General features: G+C 57.3%; 2 protein-coding genes across 3 annotated transcripts; one reads left to right on the top strand and one right to left on the bottom strand.

The window, feature by feature from the left end:
• The first annotated feature begins 294 nt into the window (after positions 1-294).
• On the top strand, positions 295-6,361 carry NAB2 (NGFI-A binding protein 2). 2 transcript variants are annotated; one of them, XM_060113912.1, is made up of 7 exons: positions 295-608; positions 2,062-2,935; positions 3,374-3,507; positions 3,844-3,895; positions 3,989-4,121; positions 4,327-4,518; positions 5,481-6,361. In XM_060113912.1, exons 1-7 carry the CDS (start codon positions 526-528, stop codon positions 5,588-5,590), a joined length of 1,578 nt encoding a protein of 525 aa, XP_059969895.1. In that variant the 5' UTR covers positions 295-525; the 3' UTR covers positions 5,591-6,361. The 2 variants fall into 2 exon arrangements, with proteins under 2 accessions (XP_059969895.1, XP_059969896.1); XM_060113913.1 differs by lacking the exon at positions 4,327-4,518.
• Positions 6,228-20,554, bottom strand: STAT6 (signal transducer and activator of transcription 6). Its single transcript, XM_060113911.1, has 23 exons — positions 20,412-20,554; positions 19,651-19,954; positions 16,921-17,057; positions 16,371-16,509; positions 16,014-16,097; positions 15,455-15,593; positions 15,276-15,328; positions 14,955-15,103; positions 14,234-14,365; positions 13,927-14,115; positions 13,508-13,595; positions 13,250-13,372; positions 12,559-12,651; positions 11,634-11,840; positions 10,351-10,445; positions 10,118-10,254; positions 9,632-9,778; positions 9,351-9,414; positions 9,134-9,244; positions 8,848-8,940; positions 7,982-8,047; positions 7,749-7,877; positions 6,228-7,670 (listed from the first exon to the last, which is right to left on the bottom strand). The coding sequence occupies exons 3-23, from the start codon at positions 17,034-17,036 to the stop codon at positions 7,481-7,483; spliced, it is 2,544 nt and encodes an 847-aa protein (XP_059969894.1). The 5' UTR covers positions 17,037-17,057; positions 19,651-19,954; positions 20,412-20,554; the 3' UTR covers positions 6,228-7,480.
• Positions 20,555-21,699: the final 1,145 nt, after the last annotated feature.

Genomic DNA, 21,699 nt, shown 5'->3' with positions numbered 1-21,699 from the left:
GGGCGGCACGGAGCGACCTCGCCCCGCCCGCCGGATCCCCAAGCCCGCCTTCCACAGCCCAGCGTCGGTCACCTCAGTCCCCAACTCGGTGCCCAGGCTCCAAGTCCCCGCCCCCGCCTCCTGCTCCACACTCCCCCCCCCCCCAGTCTCCGCCTCTCTCCGTCTCTCCGCCGCGGCATCTCTGAGGCCGGCGGAGAGGCCCGGGCGCCCGCCCCCCGCCCCCGGCCTCCGCCCCCGGCTCGGCCCACGCCCTCCGCCCGCCAGGCAGCCAGAGCTGCGCCGGGCCTCGCTCCCCGTGCGTCCTGCGGGGGCGGAGGCGCGGAGAGGCGGCAAGCGCAGCCGGGGAGGTGGGGGGGGGCAGAGGCACAGACAGAGGCGCGGAGGCTCGAAGAGAGGAGACGTGGAGGGAGGGACGGAGCCCGGACAGCGGCGGACACGGCCTCGCGCGCCCGGAAAAGAGCAGCGCGCGGCAGGCGCTGAGCTCAGGGCACCGAGAGGGGCATCCCCGGTGGTCTGCAGCCGTCCATGCACAGAGCTCCCTCCCCCACAGCCGAGCAGCCGCCGGGCGGAGGGGACAGCGCCCGCCGGACCCCGCAGCCCAGACTCAAGTTAGTGGGCAAAGGGAAGCGCCGGGGAGTGGAGATGGGTGGAGCTGGACTCGGGAAAGGGGTCCGGAGGGCGGAGGTCGAGCAGAGGACGAGGGGAAGCGGGACGGGGGTGGGGGGTGGAGACTGACGGAAAGGGGGTGCGTCTTCGAATTAGGGGCTCTGGGAGCAGGCAGGAAGCTGATGAAGCTGGATGTGAAAGAGCAGTACCTAATTCTCCATCGCCCGTTTATTTTGTGCGCATGACCTGGCATGTGAGCCCCCTGCAAAGAATGTGGAGGCTCCCAAGCGCTAGGGGAAGCCCTGGAGCTTTAGCTGGCAACAGTGCCGGGGGAGGGCCACTCAGCTGGCTCAGTCCGTTGTCGGCACGGAGCGCGCGGCTCCGGGGTCCGGGAGAAGCCGGCGCCTTTGAACCAACAGCATCAGAGGAGCTCTGCAGAAACGGGGCATGCCTTAGGCGTCTCTTTCCATTTCTGTGGCTTGTGGGGGAGTTTCGTTGTGCGGCCCCTCCCTCAAGGGGTCTTGAGTCGCTCCCACACAACCCTTGAAGACGTGGGAGGAAAATGAGGGAGAGAAGGGTAGGCGGGAGCCCCCCGGCGGTGTTCGCCCACAGACGGTAGCACTGTGGGAGTGTGTGGGGGCGGACCGGCCCCGAAGCAGAACAATTGAGGCACTCCTCCTCTCTCCCGTGCCTGAGCTGAAGGGATGGGCTTACCTATGGAGCAGGTGGGAAGGTCACTTTTGGGAGAGGGGCCAACTGAGGTGCACTGGGCAGTCTGGAAGGCAGGGGAGGTCCTGGGGAGAGAGAGCAAGAGTGGGCAAAGAATGCCTAATCCGTGGGAAAAGCTGAGCAGAGGTGGGAAAAGGGGAGCAGAGGATGTTCTGCCTAGCTCACTGAGTGGAAAAGGGCAGGGGGAGGGGCCGCACCCCTGTCTCTCAGCCACATAAGCAGGATGCCACCAGGGAATAAAGCTGGCCAATAGTGGTCCTAGGTGTCCACTGTAGGGAGGATGGGGGTCCTGCATTCACCTCAGTGTGCGAAGTTAACTTGTGTAATGTTGAGACTGCTAGGTGTTTAGGGTGGAAGGTGAGGACTGTGTTCTGGAAGAGAAGTTGGTCCAGCCATCCCAGGGGTGTGCTGGCTGGCCTCAGTGCTCAAGGTCTCCTTGCCCCAGGCCAGAAAAGTAAAAGCTGAGGATGGGGGCTTGGAGCCTTTGACTTCGGCAAAAACTGGTCTGGCTTTTGGTACTTCCGGGCAGTCTGGGATAGCACTGGCATGGCTATGCCTCTGAGCAGTGCCTGTTTCTCGTAGTCTGTGTTCAGGTCTGGGTAGAGAGAGCATTCAAAAGAGGGGAAGAGAAACAGGCAGGAAAGAGAAGACAGTTGTGACTGTGGGTTGGTACCCAGCAAGGGAACTTGCACTGACTGCCCCCCTCCCTGTGCGCCTCCTTCTCAGGCCCAGTGCCCGAGCCATGGCCCTGCCTCGGACACTGGGGGAGCTGCAGCTGTACCGGGTCCTGCAGCGCGCCAATCTCCTTTCCTACTATGAGACCTTCATCCAGCAGGGAGGGGACGACGTGCAGCAACTGTGTGAGGCGGGTGAGGAGGAGTTCCTGGAGATCATGGCACTCGTGGGCATGGCCACCAAGCCCCTCCATGTCCGACGCCTACAGAAGGCACTGAGAGAGTGGGCCACCAATCCAGGGCTCTTCAGCCAGCCAGTGCCTGCCGTGCCCGTTTCCAGCATTCCACTCTTCAAGATCTCTGAAACTGCAGGGACCCGGAAAGGGAGCATGAGCAACGGGCATGGCAGCCCAGGGGAAAAGGCGGGCAGTGCCCGCAGTTTTAGCCCTAAGAGCCCCCTTGAACTTGGAGAGAAGCTGTCGCCATTGTCTGGGGGACCTGGGGCAGGGGACCCCCGGATCTGGCCAGGCCGGAGCACTCCAGAGTCTGATGTTGGGGCAGGAGGAGAAGAGGAGGCTGGCTCACCCCCTTTCTCCCCACCTGCAGGGGGAGGAGTCCCTGAGGGGACTGGGGCTGGGGGGCTGGCAGCAGCTGGGGCTGGTGGTGGTCCGGATCGACTGGAGCCAGAGATGGTACGCATGGTGGTGGAGAGCGTGGAGAGGATCTTCCGAAGCTTCCCAAGGGGAGATGCTGGGGAGGTAACTTCCCTGCTGAAGCTGAACAAGAAGCTGGCACGGAGCGTGGGCCACATCTTTGAGATGGACGATAATGACAGCCAGAAGGAAGAAGAGATACGCAAATACAGCATCATCTATGGCCGCTTTGACTCCAAGCGGCGGGAGGGCAAGCAGCTGAGCCTGCATGAGGTGAGGACCCCAGCCTCCCAGGATTGCTCTTGACTCCCGGGCCTTGACCTACTCACCTCTGAGAATCCTCATGCTCCCCAAGTCTGTTTCATTGCCCCATGACCAGGACCCCAGGCCCTGATCCCCTCCCCTACCAACCTCAGCTGTTGCAGTGCTTCCCTCAACTAAGGGGGAAGCAGAGACACAGGCAAGAGCCCAGCTGTCCAGCCCCATGCCGATCAGGACGCCACAGGAGTGGAGGAGGCCCCGGGCATTCCTAGGAAGCTGTGGGTGCTGACCTCTGTTTTCCTTCCTCAGTAAGCTCCTGCATGGTGTTAAAACCCAAGCAAACATCTGATGGATGAGCCTCATTTGTCTGGTGGTGAAGGGGAGTGAGGAGGTCTGGGCAAGGTAGTGGGCCAGTTAGGATTCTGACTGCTCTGGCGGTCCTCTCCACAGCTGACCATCAACGAGGCTGCTGCCCAGTTTTGCATGAGGGACAACACTCTTTTACTGCGGAGAGTGGAACTCTTCTCCCTGTCCCGCCAAGTGGCCCGAGAGAGCACCTACCTGTCCTCCTTGAAGGGCTCCAGGTGAGACCCCCTTCTTCAGGTTCTCCCTAGATCAGAATCTTGCCAAGGAGTTGGGTCACGTCCTGACCTCCAGTTCAGGTGCCTGTAGGCCTGCTTCCCACCCGCCTGCGTGTCCCTGCCTTTGGCCAAGTCCACTTGCCTAGGTCTGGCCCCACCTCCCATCCCTCTCAGGTCCCCTCTGCCCCCCACAACAACAGTGCTTGAGCTGGGGACTCCTGCTTACCCTTCATCTTTTCAGATCCTGGGAATAATGCACGTTCCCCATCAGATTCTGTGTCCTGTCCACCATGTGTCCCTCCCCAGCCTCACCCTCCTTGTTTCTCTCCATCTTTGCAGGCTCCACCCTGAAGAACTGGGAGGCCCCCCACTGAAGAAACTGAAACAAGAGGTAGGTTTGCTAGGGTACATATAGGAGGTTAGGGCACCCTTCCCCAGTCCCCTCTCTTGCCAGTCCTCATTTCCCCATTTGGGGTATCCACAGGTTGGAGAACAAAGTCACTCTGAAATCCAGCAGCCTCCCCCAGGCCCTGAGTCCTATGCACACCCATACCGCCCCAGCCTGGAGGAAGACAGCGCCAGCCTGTCCGGGGAGAGCCTGGATGGACACTTGCAGGGTGAGTGCGCGTCAGAGCGCTTCTCACTGAGGGGGCAAGGGGAAGGCGTGGGAGGAGGGCGCCAGGAGGCCACTGCCTGGCACAGGGCTGGGAGGCCTGGCTGGGCGGGAGCAAATGGGCCTGGGCCCGTGGGGCTGGCTTTGTGGTTGAGGGTGAGGGTTCCGTTGACTGCGGCCCCCTACCTGACCCGTGCCCCTGCCCACAGCTGTGGGGTCGTGCCCAAGGCTGACGCCGCCCCCTGCTGACCTGCCTCTGGCGTTGCCAGCCCATGGGCTGTGGAGCCGCCACATCCTGCAGCAGACGCTGATGGATGAGGGGCTGCGGCTAGCCCGCCTCGTCTCCCACGACCGCGTGGGCCGCCTCAGCCCCTGTGTGCCCGCAAAGCCACCTCTCGCAGGTGAGGCAGCCAGCAGTACCATCCCCAAGCACCCCTGCCACCCAGGCCCCGCACAGCAGTCCTCGTGTCCTCGGGGCAGTAGCGTGGTGGGGCTCCAGCTAACCAGGCCTTGGGTTGAGGAGGGGGGAACCCTGCAGGCCTGTTCCCAGTGGGGAGCGTCTAACCCCAAGTGGACGTCTGTGAATGGCGAGCTTGGGGAGCAGGGGGACAGAGGATGGGGAACGAAGGGGAACAGGAAGAGGAGAGCCACCAAGAAGGCAAGTTTGGATGGAACTCCTACCAACGCAGCAGGGTGGAGCAGGCCAGGAGTTGGGGTAGGATTGCTAGCTTGGAATTGGAGGAGCCCAGAGGGGGATGCTTTGTGTGTGGATGGGGGAAGCGGGAGTAGGCAAGGAGGCCGGCAGAGGGCCGGGCATCGGCTGGGCTCAGAGTGACGCAGCAGACAAAGCCACCAACCCTAGCTTGGTATTTTTAAACTGTGTGTGGGTGGGAACTGGGGGCGGGGACTGTCGGGGGTTCTTCTTGGGGGAGGAGCTGGGAGGCTGGCTTCCTGTGTCCCCCCTGTTTTGGCTTCTAAGAACCCTGGGGGGCATGGTAGGGTTGGGGGGGGCCCTGGGAGGAGGCCAGGGATAAGCGGGGGCAGCAGAGCCTGGGAAGGGGGGAGGGGGAGAGGTCAGAGCCAAGCCGCCCCCACAGCTCCTGACAGAACCAGAAATTCCAGCAGAACGGAGGCGGGAGAGACAGAAAGAGAGAGACACATCCAGAGACAGAGCTACACACAGCCAGCAAGGGGAGGGGGCGCACACACTTGGGTATGGAACCGCCCCCTAGACCAGAGGTGGGCAGGAGTCAGGATATCAAGCTCATCTTCGCAGCCTTCTCTACCCCTACCTCTGTTCTCAGCCCCCCTCTGTCTGCAGCGTCCACCCCACAGCCTCCTAACCTATCCCTTCTCCCTGCAGAGTTCGAGGAGGGGCTGCTGGACCGATGCCCTGCCCCAGGACCCCATCCTGCTCTGGTGGAAGGTCGAAGGAGCAGCGTGAAAGTGGAGGCTGAGGCCAGCCGGCAGTGAGGGGTGGGGGGACTAGCATCCTCAGACCCAGGGCGCCAGGCTTCTGGCTCACACAGACCCCTCCACTCTCCATCCCTGGCATCTAGTCACAACCCTGGATCCTTCCGCTGCCCTTCTCCTGCCTCCCCACCTGCCCCATGGGCATAGAACTATGGGGCTTCAAGCAATAACAAGCAGGGGCCTGGCGAGAGGACACAAGGAGGGTGCACGGTGCCCCCTCACCCTTGCCCAGAGCAAGGAGGCAAGAACTCTGCCTCCAGGGCACTTGGGATTCTCCCCTCCCTTACACAGCACACTCCCATCCTCTCTAGTTAGAATCAGTGATGTGAGCAGTTGGACTCAGTTTGGACATGGGGGAAAGGGGGACTTCCCTGGGAGGGTCCAGCAGCTAAAAATGGAAACGGTTTCCCCCCAGATCTGGGGGCCTGGGAACACTGGACCTGCTCGTCCCCTCTGCTCCTCCATTTTTGTGCTTCTAGTTTGTTTCTTTAATTTAACAAGTGCTGCAGTTTGCCCACCCATCCCCATCTTCCCCCCAAGTCCTCAGCGGTTCTCTCCCTCTTGCCCTCTCTAGGGGGGTGTGGGGTCCCCTTCACCGGCCCCCTCGGGAGGCCTGGGTGGACTCAGGGTCTCCCTCAGCTGGGATCTGGGCCGCAGCACCTGTCTGAGCAGTTAGAGCGTCTTTCTTTTCAGATCGTGTACAGTAGATTATTTATTTTGTTATTTTGGAATAAAATTTATTTTATGGCTTAGGATCTATGACCCCCAAGATGGAGAAAGGGTGGCATGGGGTTGGGGAGTGGAGGGAAGCTGGCGGTGGGTGGGGAAATAGAAAAGAAGCAGCAGGTAGGGCCCCCAATACACCACGAGGACCATACACCCGAGTCTGGACCCCAGGCTCAGCCTCTGCCTCTGCCTCTGGGCAGGATTGGAGGTGTTGAGCCACCGAAGCTACAGCCACATAGACCCAACCTGGGCACAGTCATACTCAAAGCTTAGTACATTTGGGTTAGCATACATCGGAGAGGCCAGTATACTCACTGGTATCTTTTGTGCAGTGTCTCACATTTCCAAACGTGTTGTCACACAGGCAAAATCCGAGAGGTACGTGTTCTGTGTGGCCATAAAACTAACGTGTGTGACATCTATATATTAACGTCTCAGGTCCACACACTTTCACAGAGCTATACACAAACTCAGCCCTTGTATTTCTGCACAGTCTCATGCACATATCCAGAAGCCTCCCTCTGACTGACAGGAATTTGGAGCTGATTGGGATTTTTTAATCTGGGCCAAACCTACAGCAGCAGCCAAACGTACAGAACCGCCTCTCTCCCAGGGTCTCCTGAACTGTTTCCCATTCCCCCAGGGCTGGGGCCCAAGCCCATACTTCCATCCCTAGCCTCTGAAGCAGTTGTGTACACGTGTCTGTGTGTTTCCACATGTGTGTCCGGAGCCCCGGCTTGGGGCAAGCAGAGAAGCCCTCCGTGCCCTCACCTGTGCTCTGGCCCAGCTCCCTTCCTGCTCAGCCCCATCTTGCAAAGAGGGTGTGTGGGTGTGGGTGTGGTGTGTGTGTGTGTGTGTGTGTGTGTGTGTGTGTGCGCGCGCGCGCGTGCTGCGTGTGCGTTTTGGGGCGTGTCTCACTTGGAACCTGAAATTCCCTTCCAGTATTTGGAAAGTGGAGGGCAGGGGTGTGTGGTGGGAGGGAAGGAGTAGATATGTTCCACCCACTGTACATTCTCCTGGCAAAGTCTTTTCCTCCTGGCCAGGGAGTAGGTGGGGATAGGAGGACACCCTCCCCAGCTGCTGCTTGGCAGCACAGGCAGGTGTTCAGAGCAGGTCCATGGGGGCAGGAGAGCTGTCTTCTCTGGGCTCCCCCTCCAGCTGGGATCACCAAGTGGGGTTAGCCCTTAGGTCCAGGTGGGACATTGAGATCCCAGACTGCCCATAGTGGGAGGGCTGCAGGAGGGGTTGGGCTCCCAAGGACCCTCCCTCTGACTCTCCTTGCCCCTCCAAGAGAAGCTTGGTGAGGTCCTGTTCAGTGGGAGGCAGCAAGGGCGGGAGCATGTCTTCACGGACCCTGCAGGGGGGAAGGAGGGAAGCAGTGGGATAGGCATGGCACCCATTCCTCAGCCTCCACCCCCAGGCTGATACTCACCAGGTGCCTTGAGGGAACCCTCCCACCGGCTGCCTCAGGCAGCTCTCTTCCGCCATGGTCACATCTGAGCAGAGCAAGGGCTCGGGGCTGGACACGGCATGCTCCTGAGGCTGGCACGGCAGCAGGCCCCTGCCGGGCCCAGAGAAGTAAGTGAGGTGGTGGCGGGGGTCGGGGGATTGAGGCTGGGAATGGATGAGGAGCATGAGCTCAGGATGGGGGTGGATGTCACTCACTGAGGGTGAGGTTGGTCAAAGGGCAGGCTCATCTGACTCAGGTTGGGCGGCATCTGCAGGTGAGGTCTGGAATCAGGGAGGAGGGCACAGTCAGAAAGGAAAGCTGGACAAGGGCAGGGTGTTGCAAAGTCAAGACCACTGAGTGAGGAAACAGTATTTCCAGCTCCTCATCCTGACGGCAAGCACTGGGCAATCCATTTCCACTTGTGAGCTTGGACTTCTCATCTGTATAAATGCGTATGCATAGGCGATTGGGGGCAGGAGAAAGAGGAGGGCTAGATTAGCTCATTTCTAATGTTTCTTCGGACTCTGAACTTTGCTGGCTCTAAGTACCCCTGTCCCCACCCCTACCTCAACTTTTGGGAGGGGAGATGTCATGCCTTGACTGAGAGTAAGCACCTGAGTGCTACCTGGAGAACAAGTGTCTATGCCACTTCAGGGCCAAAAAGATACAAAAATAAAAATCAAGACAGCAGATAAATGACAGTAGCTTTCGGGGGCGGGAGAGAGAATACTAATACATAGCTCTTCCTATGAGCCAGGTACTGTGTTTAGCTTTACACATACTATTAACTCAATTAACCTTCACAATAACCCTGTGAGGTAGGTACTGTTATTATCATTATTCCCTACTTTACAGATGACACATCAGAGTTAAGTAACTTGCCCAAAGTCAGCAAGTGGTGGAGCTGGAATTCGAACCTGGATCTTAACCACTAACACCTCAGTGGAATGGACAGAAGAGACACAGTTGTTGGCTTTTTGCCACCCCGTTCTCACAGAAGAGCCTTCCCTAACAAATGCAAGTGCCCATGCCTGTTGCAGGTGGGTATCCCACCCCGTTCCCCAGAGGTGGCCCCACTTACTCCTGGAAGGCTGGCAGCACATTGACCGATTCTTCCCGGGGAAGGGCTGGATATGAGGGGATGGAGTGAGAGCGTGGTGGGTACACCTGGGGCCTGGGGAAAGAAAGCAGACCCCTGATGCCAGCCCTTCTCCTGGACACCCCAAATCCCTGCCTCAACATGGGGAATCCCTTTCAAGGAAAGGAAATTCCCTACTTCAGCCCCCAGTACCAGCTCTCCCAGCTGCCCATGCTGAAACAGCCTGCTGGCACAGACCACTCCCAGTTCTGTCTCTCAAGCTTCTTACACCATATCTGGGCCGAGCTGCATGTTCATGGAGCAGTCAGGGACCATTCCAAGATCGTAAGAGGGCATCACGGTAGGCATTTGGGGCTCGGGGGTGGTAAGTGGCTGGTCCCTGGAGGAGGGGAGGATGCATGTGTGACTGACCAGGGGCTGATGCCACCACCCCTTCCCCCAGATAAGTACTGGGCCCCACCCTCCATCCATACCAGCACACTCACCTTTCCACAGTCATCTTGATTGTAGCTGGGACATAACCCCTGCCATCCTTACCCATCTGCTCAGCTGTTGTGGGGAGAAAAGGAGAGCCATGGAGTGCTTCTGGTTTAGGGAGGAAGGGAGGTGGAAAAGGTGAGCATGGCTGATGGGCAGGTAGCAGAAGCAGGGAGATGAAAATGGAGAGAGAAGTTGGGGATGACACACAGCAGGCAGGGAGGGGGCAGCTGGGAGCAGGAAGAAGGTGGACAACGGGAAGGAGTCAGAACTGCCAGCCCCAGCTCACGCTTGTAGTGGCTCCGGAAAGCCTCGTCCTTGGGTTTCTTGGGGTAGAGGTTTTTGAGCTGAGCGAGGTCCCGGATTCGGTCACCAAGTGAGCGAATGGACAGGTCTTTGGCAGAGAATGGCTGGATGTTCTCTATCTGTGGGGAGCCTACAATAGGAATGAGACCTTGAGTCCCCTCTGTCCAGACTTTCTTCCCCCTCCCCAACCTCCCCCCACTATTGGACTCATTCTCAATCTACCAAGGTAAGGAGGAGAGGAGCTAGGGTGAGGGTCCTGAGGGAGGGAGACCCACCAGTCTCCATTCCCACAGAGCTCACAGTGAGAAGGGAGACGTTTAGACCACAGAAGGAGGAAGAGAAGTTGGACCTAAGGAAGAACTTCTTAAAGATTAGGGTTGGCCTCAAGGAAGGCCAGGATGTTTCCTCGCCAGAAGAAACCCCAGAGGGCACAGGCACAGAGGCAGAGGACTGGCTGGGGTGGCCTCACCATCCTGGCCCCGGATGACATGGGCAATGGTGATGCCCCCAATCTCTGAATCACTGAACCGAAGGAGGAATGTTCCATCAGGCTCGTTGAGAAGAAGGCTAGTGACGTACTGTTTGCTGATGAAGCCAATGATCAACCTGGCCAGGATGAGGGAGAGGATGTGGGTGGGGTCGCAGGGTGTGGAGTGGGAGCTGGAGGTACAGCTGCTCAGGCCACCTGGGGTGGGGACTCACCGATCTGACCAGTAGCTCCGGAGACAGCGTTTGGTGAGGTCCAGGACGCCATCAAACCACTGCCAAAAGGTGAAGCCACGACCCAGCAGGATCTCCTGTGGGGAGAGGGGAGTTGGTGGGAGCACAGGAGCCTAGTTAGGGCAGGCATTGGCCTGTGAGTACCTACACGACAGAGTCACAGGACTGAGGGAACCACATTGGACCTGAGACCCCATCCATGACAATGGCCAACACTCAGGCTTACCATGTGCCAGGCACTATTCCATGCTCTTTTCATAAATTAATGTATCTGATTTTTACAAGCCTAGGGAGGTAGGTCCTGGGAGTATCCCATCTTACAGATGATGAAATGGAAGCCTAGACAGGTCAAATAACTTGCTTCTCACACAGCTGGTGAGAAGCAGAGCTGGGATTCAGCCCAGGAAGTCTGGGCTGGGCCTCCTCTTAACCACTGTGCTCCACACCCTCCTGAATGAGGCCTGGAGGAAGTGGTGTCCAGAGAAGGCAGCTTGCAGGGTGTGAGTGTCCTGCTCCCTTTGCTAACACATCCTCTGGTCGTGTGGGCTTTTCTTCCTTCCTTTTTTAAAAAAGAGTTCAGTGCATGACTGCATTTACCCAGCTGGTCCGCACCCAAGACACCCAGATCTCCTTTTTCCCCTGTTCTTGTAACAGATCCAGTCCTGAGCCACCTTATTTTGGAGGCAGTAAAATGTAGTAGCTAAGAGCAAGAGTCAGAAACATGGTGTTCCATCCCAGACATGCCACTCACTTGCTGGGAGGCCTTGGACAAACCACTTAACCCCTCTGAGCGGGTTCATCCTCTGTAAAATGGGGGTAGTAGTACCTACCTCAAAGGGATGTTGGGATGATAACATACATAAACTGCTGAAGCACAGTGCCTGGCATACAGTAAGCTGTCAACACATGGTAGCTGGTATTATTGCATATGTCCCTGTGGGATTTCGTCCCTGCTTTTGCAACAAGACCCATTTTCCCAATGGGTCAAAGTCATTTTGAATCAAAGCTGTGTTTACACACAGTCTGGGTGAGTCACGCAGATCACTGGCAAAGAGGGAGGACAGAGGGCCTCCAGACCAAAACCGGGGGATGCCAGAGACCTGAGGGGTTTTCCTGCCTGGGCCATGACAGAGGCCTTCCTGATGAACGTGGTGGGGCATTGTGAAGATCCCAGCGGTTGATCCCTGGGCAGAGGTTGGGGAAGCCCTGAGTGCCCCAGGGATGAAGAGCTTGGGGGTGGGAAGTCCGAAGCTCAGGGGAATGACCTTGTTGAACTGTGACCAGGACACAGAACGGTGCTGGAAGGCCTCCATGCTGAGGCTGTTGTCGGTGAAGATCTTCTGGGCCAGGAAGAGGAAGTGCTCTGGGAGTAACCCCCGGTTGGTCCCCACCTCAGCCATGAACTTGAGGTTAAGAGTTTCACACATCTTCTCCCAGGGCACCCGCTCAGCCACCACAAAGGGCACGCGGTCCTGGGGGGAGGAGAGAAGGAAAGGGAGCCTCAGGCTGACATCCGCATCCCTCGTCAGCAGGGCCTTCATCCTCCCCACTTCCCCAAGCCTGCCCCTCCCCAGCCTTGTCCCCCTGAGCTTGCTCAACAAAGATGGTGCTTTTCCAAAGTAGTCTAAGGTGCTACTGCAGGATAGCTGTTAAGATTGGCATGAAAAGGGGACTTCCCTGGTGGTGCAGTGGTTAAGAATCCGCCTGCCAATGCAGGGGACACGGGTTCGAGCCCTGCTCTGGGAAGATCCCACATGCTGCAGAGCAACTAAGCCCGTGCACCACAACTACTGAGCCTGCGCTCTAGAGCCTGCGAGCCACAACTACTGAGCCCATGTGCCACAACTACTGAAGCCCACGCGCCTACAGCCCATATTCTGCAACAAGAGAAGGCACCGCAATGAGAAGTCCACGCACTGCAACGAGAGTAGCCCCTGCTCGCCGCAACTAGAGAAAAGCCCGCGTGCAGCAACGAAGACCCAAGGCAGCCAATTAATTAATTAATTAATTAATTAATTAATTAAAAAATGAAGTATGAAAAGAAATTGGCAGGAAAAGAGGTCAGAAGTACGAAAACAGGTCTATGAGACGGAGTTAAGGTCACTCTTATTTGAACATGCTTGCCAGCCTGCACCCCACCTCCCAGGTAAGAGCCCCCCCTGCCCCCGCCAACTCCAGGTCTTTCATCACCATCTCAGAGAAGGCGTTGTCCCACAGAATGGTGGCTTTGGCATTGTTGTCTTGGTTGCCGTGGACGATGACCACCAGGGGCAGAGACAGGGCCTGAAGGGGGTGAGGAAAGGGGGTTCTTCTTACTGGGGCAAGGGGCTTCCACAGAGGGCTGGCTCTGAGGGTGCAGGGAAGCTACTGGACTCACACAACATGGTTAAAAACTCATGGTATGTTATCGAGTGCTTTCTGAAGCTCAATTAGGACCTTACTGCAGAGAAGTGGTTATACGTCAGTGCTATAGAGTCCCCAGGTTTCAAACGCCAGCTCCAACATTCAGTAGCTGTGTGACCTGGGCTAATTACTCAATCCCTCTGTGTCTCAACGTCCTCATCTATAAAATGAGGCTAGTAATAATACATACCTCATAATGTTATTGCGAAAACCACGCGTGTGTGTGCATGTGTGTGACTTAAAACAGTGCCCTGGTCTATGAAAAGTGCGTTAAGTGCCAGTTGCTCCTACACTGTCACTCCCGGGGGCGTGCACTCCGGTTCTTGCTCCCCCCCACTCACCCGGGGCCCCAGCATGCACAAATCCCAAACACACAGGGTATGGGGCAGTTGTGGAGAGTGAGGATGCAGGGCCCCAGTGTGTGGCCTGGAGGGGCACCTGAGGCCCTGCCTCGGGCAGGGCTGGGGCCTCGGTTCACCTGGAGCTGGATAGGGAGTTTGTTGGGGCTGAGCGTGAAGCTGGTGGAAAAGAGCACGGCACACTTCTCCTCGGTGACAGACTCTGTGCCCTTCCGTTCGCACCGCTTGATTTTCTTCAGAAGCTGCGGGGGGTGGGGGTGGGGGGTGAGGGAGAGGAGGGTGAGGGCAGCAACTGCTTCTCCTGGGCTCCCAACACCCTCTCCAAGGAGAATGTCCTGGCCTGAGGACCCCCGCCCACTGCTCCCCAAAGGCCTCACCAGGTTCTTGAACAGGGCAGAGCAGCAATTCCCGGGAATGCTGTTCTCCAGGGGCACGGTGTTGTTAATGATTTCCCCAGTGCTTTCTCTGCCAGGCAAGTCAGAGAGTGGCTCATCCCAACTGGGCCAGGAGTGGCAGGAGCTTGAGTCCACCAGCCAATGGCCTGGACTACTGGCCCCTAATCTCCATCTCCCCACTTGAGTTCTTAAGGGAGAAGTCCCCATCTTAGCCAAATCATGATGCTCCCACCCCATTCCAGCACTGATGGGTCCCTCCCCTTCCTCCGCCTTGACTATCATACAGGGTCCCCACATCCCATGGCCCGCCCTCCCTGTCGTCCCCCTGTTCTTCGTGGTGCCAGTCCCCCAGGCTCCTCTGGCCTCCACCACCCTCCAGCCCCTCTCCAGCCCCAGCTTACGCTCCAGCCCCAGGCCCCTGGGGCATGCTCAGCTCCCTCGCCTGCTTCTCGGTTACCATGTCGGCCCTGACCATCAGAGGCTTGGCTGGGGCCGCCAGGAACCGCAGGCCCAGCAGGAATCGAACCCCGGCCTGGAACTTGGTCTGAGTCTTCAGAACCTGGGGGGGCTGCTTTTCCACCAGGAAAGAGCTAGGAGGAGTGAGGACACGAGGGAAGTTAGCAGCTGGGTCCCTTCTGGTGCCCTCCCCACAGCTCTGACCCTCTTCCTTCCTTGGGGTCTGCCCTAGGCCAGGCTGGGGTCTCATACCTGGTGATGAGGGTTCGCAGGACTTCATCCAGCCGGCTAATCAGCGCTGCCCGGGTCTTGGGCTCAAGCTCCCCACCAGCCGCCCCCACCTCCTGCTGCAGCTGGGAGTAAATGTCCACCAGGCTCTCACACCTGGGGACAGGACAGTGGTCAGGGGGCACAGGGTTTAGGCTGCCTGCTCCCCACCCAGAGCCCCCACCCCTAAACCCAGGAGGAAAGCAGGAGAGTGTGTGTGGAGGGGTGGGATGAGCAGTGGGCGTGGCTGCAAGGCACCTGGGCTAACGGAGTTGTGGGACATGCCTTGGCTCTGGGGAGGAAGGTTCCTTCTCAGTGCCTGGAAGCTCTGTGGAAACCCAGCTGCCTCTTCCCCAGGGCTCTGGTACCCAGGTCAGCTGCCAGCACATATGATGCTTTTGTGCATTTTCAAAGGTGCCCCGCCCAATAGATCAAATAGACTTCCCAGTCCTCTGGGCACGGGGCTTGAAGAGAGAATTGTGGGTTGGAAGGACTCCTACTTGTGCCCCGTCCGCCGGGTGCACGTATACAGGACACAACCTGAACAACAGTGTGTGTGGCTCTGCTGGAACGGGCTTCTCTGAGTCTTGACCCACCCCAAGACCCTTTGGCCTGGTTTTCCTCTCTCGCACCTGTAGGTGCTCCAGCAGGGACAGCAGGTGTCCACCCCCAGCCCCCCACCCTTCCCTGTCAGCCCTGCCCCCACCTCTCCTGTAGTGGGGCCAGGCTCTCCTCAAAGGGTGCGCCATTCCCTGCCAGCTGCTGCTGCCGTTTCCAAATCTGGATCCTCTTCAGCACCAGGGCCTGGGCAGCCTCCAGCTCCCCGACAGTCTCCTGCAGAAACGTGGCGAGGGCCTGTGGGAAGAAAGGGCCTGAGCCAGGGCCACACGCTTCCTCCTCACCCAGCTCTGGAGGGTAGGGCTCTCTTTCTCACCTCTCTGAGGTCTAATCTCCATCCCTCCACAGATTTGAGACCCTCACAGTCTGCCCTTGGAGCTCAATCTCCATGTCCCAGTCCATTACTCACCTCACTTGGCCCGGTCCCATTGGCAGGAGTTTCTATCAGGCTGTGCAAAGACACTGAGGGTAGGGGCAGAAATCAGGGGTGCAGATAGATTTGCGGTTCAGTCAAGGTTGAGATCCAAGAGGGGATCACTCCCACACACTCCCCAGAACCCTCTTAGGGCTCTAGGCCCAGGCTCCCACCTTGGCCTCCCTCAGCCCCAGGCTGCAGGGCTTTGCGGAGAAGGCAGGCTTCCCCGACTCGGTGCTGCAGCCTCCGCAGGGCTGTGTTAAACTTGAGTTCCTCTTGCTTCCAGTGGAAGGGCATTGGCAGGTGGCGGAACTGCACAGGAGGGAGAGATGCCAGCAGGTGACACACTCTGCCCAGCCCTTTCCCCTCGGCCTCCACTCCCTAAAGGGGTGTGACTGCCATGCTCTGCAGAAAACAGACCACTTCCCTTGTCTGACTCCCTTCTCTCCTTGGACAGTCCTTCCTGACCTTTTGGAATTTCCTGAAGACAAGACCTCTCTCCTGGCAGAATCAGCTCCGTATCACTTGCTCTCTCCTTCCAAGGCCTCACTACCCTCAGTCCCTCATTGCAAGCTTCTCTGAGCTTAACTTGGGGCTCACTTTGACTCCTTTGGTCATCCTGGGCCTAGAACACTGAACTTTTCTTGAAGTTCAAATTCCTTCTAGTTTCTCATGGCTCAGGCTAAAGTCCCAGGGAGTTGAGTTGGGGTGGGAGGTGGGGTACCACAATACCTGTTCCATAATGGCTTTTTTTTCCCCTTGAAGTATGTGTCTGAAAGTGGCCACCAGCTTCAGGGGGTCCCTCTGATATATGCTCTATAGAAATGAAGGGTGGTAGACAGGGTTAGCCTGGCTCTTACCCATGTCTTTCTCCCCTTCCAATCCCCAGCCCCCCCATTCATGCATGCACTGAAAGGCAGCACAACTGTAGACTCCAGAAGTTTTCATGCGTTTGCATGCTTTTAAAATCTAATTTGCTTGCTAGCTAACAGCTAGCCACAGGAACACCAATTTGCTTCCAGCATCCAACCAATTTTCTTCCAGCATCCAATGCTCACCCCAGCCTTGTCCCCTCCCTTCCTGCCCCACCTCCAGGGTGCTGATGTGTTGCAAGATGGTGCTCCCCTCCCCCTGTTCTCCAGCCGAGGCCTGAAGACGCTGGACAGTGGCAGAAAGTAGGGCGCTGGCCATGTTGCAGCAGAAGGCGTCTGAGCCGACAAGGAATTCCCTGCAGGAAGATCAAGGATGAGGCAGCCTCGGGTCAGGGCTTCCTCTGCTCTACTGTTCCTTTACCCCACAGCAATCAGCTCAGCGGCTCCTTCCTCCTCTTGTCCTCCATCCAAGCCCTCTGTAGTCCTCAGCCATGTCCCTTGTTCCCCAGTTTTCCAGCTGTTGTGGGTAGTGCCCTTACCCCAGCTCTGACCTCCCTCCTCTTTGGCTCAGCCTCCTAAGGGGGTGGGGGACTCCACGTATCAACATGCATAGTCTGGTTGATGTGGCACAGACTCCCAGCTAAATCTGGACCATCGCACACGGAATAACGAGTCCCAAGTCTTGAAATGGGATGAAGAAAATCTAATGAGAGAGAAGGTGGGTGGGGGAGGACCTGGGGGACCAACATGGGGCAGCCAGGACTCACCAGGGCTGGTTCTCCAGCCAGTCACCCAGGAGATGCCGCAGGTGTTGAGGGAAGTCGACATAGAGCCGCTGCAGTTTTTCTGGGGGCATTTTGGAGACCAGACCCCACAGAGACATGATCTGGGGTTTGGAGGGTGCCTGGAGAAAAGGAACAAGGCTACTTGGGCACTCTGAGAGGTGCCCAAGAAAGTTGGTTCTTGTTTGGGGGCAGCCAGGGACCTCCCGTAGACAGCCCTCCCAGAGACCGTCCCCACCACCACTCACAGCCAGACCACCTCAAACCAGGGACATCCCTGGCCAATGCCTCAGACAATGTAATTCCTTCAACGGTAGACACAGGGGTGATGGGGTGGGAAGAGCTCAGCTGCAGCCAGAGGGCAGGGTGGGAGACAGGGGCGATGGGGCAGTAGGGAAAGCTCTCTGAGAGAAGGCAGAGGATGTGGGTTGTAGCTCTAGGCCTGGCTCTGGTTCTGTAGGCAAGAAACCTCCCATCTGTGGACCTCAATCTTCTCATCTATAAAATATGAGGCTTGGATAAAGTGCAGAACTTTCCAAACTTTTTAAAGCAGTAGACAATTTTAGTTTTAATCTGTGGAATCCCAATTATATAAAATTGGAGTTTCTCTGTTGAAAGCAAGTGTGGTAGGCCTGGAATTCTACTGCTTCTTAGTTCCCTCTCCCCACCTCCTGACCCCAAAGGTTCCCTGGAGAAACCCCTCAAAATTCCAGGGTTCCATGAGAGAATCTGAAAACTACCTGGCTAGATGATGAAGAGGATGGCAGAGTAATAATAGCTACCATTTATTAAGCACTTACTATGTATGAGGCATTATACTGAGCTCATTACCTCATTAAAATCTTGCAACAATTTTTAAAATATAGAATTATCCTCTTTCACAGGTAGAGAAACCGAGCTCAAGGAGGTTCTCCAACTTGCCGAGGCCACTCAGCAAGCGATTTGAACCCGAGAGAGGATTAACCACCACGTTGTGCTGTTAGGATGCCTTCCAGATCCAAATCCCATAATCCTAAGTGGGGGGGGGGGCATGGGAGGAGAATTGAAGAAGAGGAGATTGAGCAAAAGGAAAAGTAGAGAGAACTCAGGAAGATGGTGAGAGATTAGAGAAAAAAGTGGGGTTAATAAGCCTTCAGTGAAAAGCCTAGAAGAGGGGCAAGGAGGCTAGAGGGCTACAACGAAGAGAAGAAAAGAGGGCAAGAGGAAAGGAGATGGGAGGGTAGGGGAGAGGGCTGCCTCCCCATTTCTGGGTGGGCCACAGGGTGGGGTGGGTAAACCAGTGGTTTCCCAGGGGTCTCTCAGTTTCCAGTTTCTCAAAATATCCCTCTTCCCAGAGATGACAGAAAGGATGGGGATGGAAACTCCCTGGGTCTCCCCCAACCTGGTAACCCCAAGTTTTCCTGCTGCACTTTTAGCCCCTCCTCTCTCCCACGACTCCCAGAGGAATGGAGAACAGAGGGGCCCCTTTTCTGGAGCTTCCTGCCCCTCCCCCCAGTCCCTATCCCTTTGAGCTCTTTTCTCTCAAAGGCAGAATCCTCCCCCCATTCTGCTCAGGGTCCTCTAATAGACCTTTCTCTACACCCACCTTGGGGTGAGGCCCCTTTTGGTTTGTATTTCAAACTCAGGGGAGGACTCCATCTCTCTCTTCCCTCTTCCTCTCCTGTGTCTCACGGTGCTCAGACCTTGGACCTCTCTCCCTACCCTACTGGGGACTGAGGCGATGCCTAAGCCATAGGCAGCCCCCCTTTCCTCTACATGCCCCTGTTGAGTGACCAGGTTCCTGGCCTGGCCCTGGCTTCAGATCTTTCCCACTCCATCCTCAGGCAGCAGGGGGCCAGACTTTCCCCCAGCCACACCCAGTAACCAGGCTGGGTCAATCGGCCGGCCAGGCCAGGGGCACCTGCTGTAAGCCCCCAACACGGGCAGGGAGGGAGGAGCCGCGGCCTGAGGGGGCGGGGCCAGTGTTCCCTTCCCAACTGGGAAGGGAAACCCAACGTCCAGGATCTTCATCAGCCCTCTTCCTGGCCTAAACCTCACCTCAACCCTTACATTCCCGAGCCCTTTGACCGTGGGACCACAGGACCAAGAGTCAAACGAGCTTCTCTGAGTTGCCTAGTGTGTGTCTGCGGCGGCGGTGGGGGCCGGGAGGCGGGGCCAATTCAGCAAGAGTAGGGTTAACTCCGTGACGTGGCCGCGCCAAAAGTGGAGCAGTTTTGAGGGGGGAAATTCCCCCTCCTCTGGGACACCATGAGGTCTGCATCTGGGGCTCGCTCACCCGCTAGCCACACCCTTGAACAGGAACCTTTTTGGGGGGCCCGGATACGGGTTTGTCTAGGACCTACTACCCTCTGGTATCAGCGTTCTAGGGAGGGGCGGCCACCTCCCCCCAACCCAGAGGGCAGAGGGGCACCTCCTTGCCCTCCTTTCCCTGCCTTTACATGTCCCTGGAGGTGTGGGGAACGGGGTGTATGGAAAAAGTGACCCACGGTGGGGAGCGGGGGAGGGGAAGTGCTGGGCCTGTACTCACCCCAGATTCTTCTGATACTTCGAAACTGCCAAAACTCAGTACCACCAGCCACCAACCCCAGCTGAAAGAATTTCTTGGGGACCATCCACTCTGCCCAGGGAGGATCCTGAGAGGCACTCTCCCCAACCCACCGCTCCACATACTCATAGAGGCCCCCCACCCTCCCCTCCTTGGAGGCATCCCCTCACCTTGCCAACCCCTCTGCTGTCTTCTCCTTCTCTCAGCAGGCACTGCCAGGCCCCATGGGTCTGTAGTTCTGTCCAGCGGGTTCAGGGTTGGCCCTGCTAGCACCCCCCCTCCACCTCCAGCACCAAAAAGAAAAAAAATACACACACACACACACACACACATACACACACACACACACACACAATCCTCTCCCGTCCTTCCTCTTCAGTGTAAGCAGTGGCTGCCTCAGCCCGCTGTTTCCGGCTTCTCCGACTACCCAGGTCCCTCCCTGGAGTTCTGACGACACAGACAAGGGAAAGTAGGCTGGAGGAGGAAGAGGAAGAAAGTGGGGTGAGCGTGTGTGCCTCCGATACCGGGTAGGGGAGCATGGGGTGGGGGGAGCCAGGACTGGGGCTTGGGGGCCTTGGGGCCAGGCTGGAGGGGAGGCTGATCCCCACTTACTCTGTCCCCCCCCCAAAAGCAATCAACTTTCCTCCAGAAAGTCACCCAATATCAAGCCAGAGACGTGCCGCCCCAAACTGCCGCTCCCATACTCAAACTTTCGCAGGGGCGGGGGGGTTTGGGCTCGCAAGGGACTGGGCTCCCCTGTGGCCTCTGGAAAAAGAAATCCCTCTGGGCTCTGCGCTACCTCCAGTGGAGGACCCTGAAAGCGGCCAGGGAGCTGGAACTCCTAGGTCCCCCTTCCTTCTTGGTGGAGAACGCCTTAGTGGTCTCGTGACCGCTGATGGGAGGGAGTGGGGGAGGGGAAGCCGAAGCTCACAATTCTGTAGGACTCCAGGGGTCCCTCGGACTGAAAATCGTTTCTGCCCCCTCCTCACAGGGTACTACTCCTCAAACCCAGGTGGGAGACGGCACAAGCTGGAGTTGCTGCCTGTAGATTCCCAAGGGACAAGTTTGCATGTGAATCTGTGGTGCAGCTTTGGTGAAGCTCCTATCTGTTTCTGGGGTAAACACTGAGACACAACCAGAAATAAACACACACATACTCAACTTCCCCAGCCAGAAGGACACCACACACACACACACGCTTACATACACGTGCAGGCAGGCTCACAGACGTGTCAGCACTCAGAGCCACATGCAGTCACAAGGAGACACACTCACACAAGGCTTGCTCAGCTTCTGAGTCACCATTTAGTTATTTAGTGGATGGTTTCTGCAGCTTTTGCTGGAGGAGGAGCTGGAGCTGGCCTAGGGACCCAGAGAGCCCTTCAAGCCCAAAAACCTGAGAGAGGGGTATGGGGAAAGGGTGGTCTCTCGGGGATGGTGGAAGGTGGGAGGAGGCTTCTATTTCCCTCCTTTCTTCACAAACAGGGCTGGGCTCGGGGGCCAAAGCCAGGCCTATGCTGCCCCCTGGTGTCTGAACTGATTCCCAGAGCCCAGCTCCCCCCCCCCCCGCCCCCCACGTGGATGGGCAAGTGTGTGCAGCGGCGCGCCCAGCCAGGCAGCAGCAGACGGTAGCAGTTAAGAACTTGGCCTCTGCGGACAGGCTGCATGGGTTCAGATCCTGCCAACGTTGCTAACTGCACAACTCTGGGCAGTTTACTATCTGTGCTTCAGTTTTGTCATCTGTAAAATGGAGCAAATAATGGTCTTAACTTATAAAGTTGGGAGAGTGAAATGCAATAATACATGTGAAGGCTTAGAACAATGCCTGGCACATAGTAAACGTTAGGCACTATTTTTATGTCCCAGAATTAGCCAGACAGGAGGAAGACAGAAGGGCCTCCATCCTACCTAGGGTCCCCGGATTTGAGGGTAATATTACCGCCACAAAGGCAGAGGCTATTGGAGGTATGTTTATGTATTTATTGTGTCTGGAAGGCAGCCAGTTGAAAAGGAGGGAGAGCCGGGGTGGAAATGGCAGGCAGGCAATCTGTCCATGGGTTTAAACGGCTAGGATCGCAGCATGCGCACAAAGGCACTCACGACACATCCACTTTGTGTGTGCTCCCAGGCGCCCACTCTGCCTGCAGACATCCACAGACAATGGCTGAATTCAGGCTTTGCCACCTAAGGGTCTCCGGAGGGCCAAGTCCTTCAGAACT

The sequence above is a fragment of the Mesoplodon densirostris genome, chromosome 11 (assembly GCF_025265405.1).
Source record: "Mesoplodon densirostris isolate mMesDen1 chromosome 11, mMesDen1 primary haplotype, whole genome shotgun sequence".
Taxonomy (NCBI): Eukaryota; Metazoa; Chordata; class Mammalia; order Artiodactyla; family Ziphiidae; genus Mesoplodon; species Mesoplodon densirostris.
Note: the sequence above shows the minus strand (reverse complement) of the source record. Positions and strands in the feature narration are given on the sequence as shown.